This window comes from Notothenia coriiceps, unplaced genomic scaffold (assembly GCF_000735185.1).
Source record: "Notothenia coriiceps isolate Sejong01 unplaced genomic scaffold, NC01 NC01_scaffold00033693, whole genome shotgun sequence".
NCBI lineage: Eukaryota > Metazoa > Chordata > Actinopteri > Perciformes > Nototheniidae > Notothenia > Notothenia coriiceps.
Genome location: NW_011366394.1, coordinates 609458 through 609960, shown reverse-complemented (window position 1 = coordinate 609960; position 503 = coordinate 609458). Strand labels below are relative to the sequence as shown.

General features: G+C 48.1%; 1 protein-coding gene across 1 annotated transcript in view; it reads right to left on the bottom strand.

Annotated features, from left to right (window-relative positions):
* Positions 1-503, bottom strand: part of znf800b (zinc finger protein 800b) — a 6193-nt gene that overhangs the window by 1041 nt on the left and 4649 nt on the right. Inside the window, exon 3 of the mRNA XM_010790041.1 lies at positions 341-484. Coding sequence (XP_010788343.1) covers positions 341-484 — 144 coding nt within the window. The remainder of the gene's footprint in view (positions 1-340; positions 485-503) is intronic.

The following is a 503-nucleotide window of genomic DNA, read 5'->3' as shown; positions in this document are numbered from 1 at the left end:
CTTCTCGAGAGCACCATTGAGTTCTTTCTAACCAAATCTCTCTCAGAGGGGCGTGGGGAGGGGCTCCTTATTTTCATCTAAAGCAACAGACAGAGAATCAGCACTTTGGAAACAGGGCTGAAACAGAGGGGATTATGGGTAATGCTGCAATGATCTGTTTGGTGTTTGGAGCCAAACACTTCAGAGACATGTTTTGTATATATCTGAGACCTATAATATATTGATGAAAGAGAGTATAATAGGGGACCTGTGTGTATGTGTATGTGTATGTGTGTGTGTGTGTGTGTGTGTGTGTGTGTGTGTGTGCAGGTTGTGCATGCTGACGTGTTGCGTCACTAACCGTCGGGCTCGGGCATCCGTGACAGGCAGTAGTACTCTTTGTGTGTGATGAGGTTGGGCAGGCCTCTGAACAGACTGCGACACAGTTTACACTCAAAGATGGTGTCCACCTCCCGCAGCAGCATGTGTCTCAGCTGGCTCGTGCCTGCAAGCCAAAGGAAAAG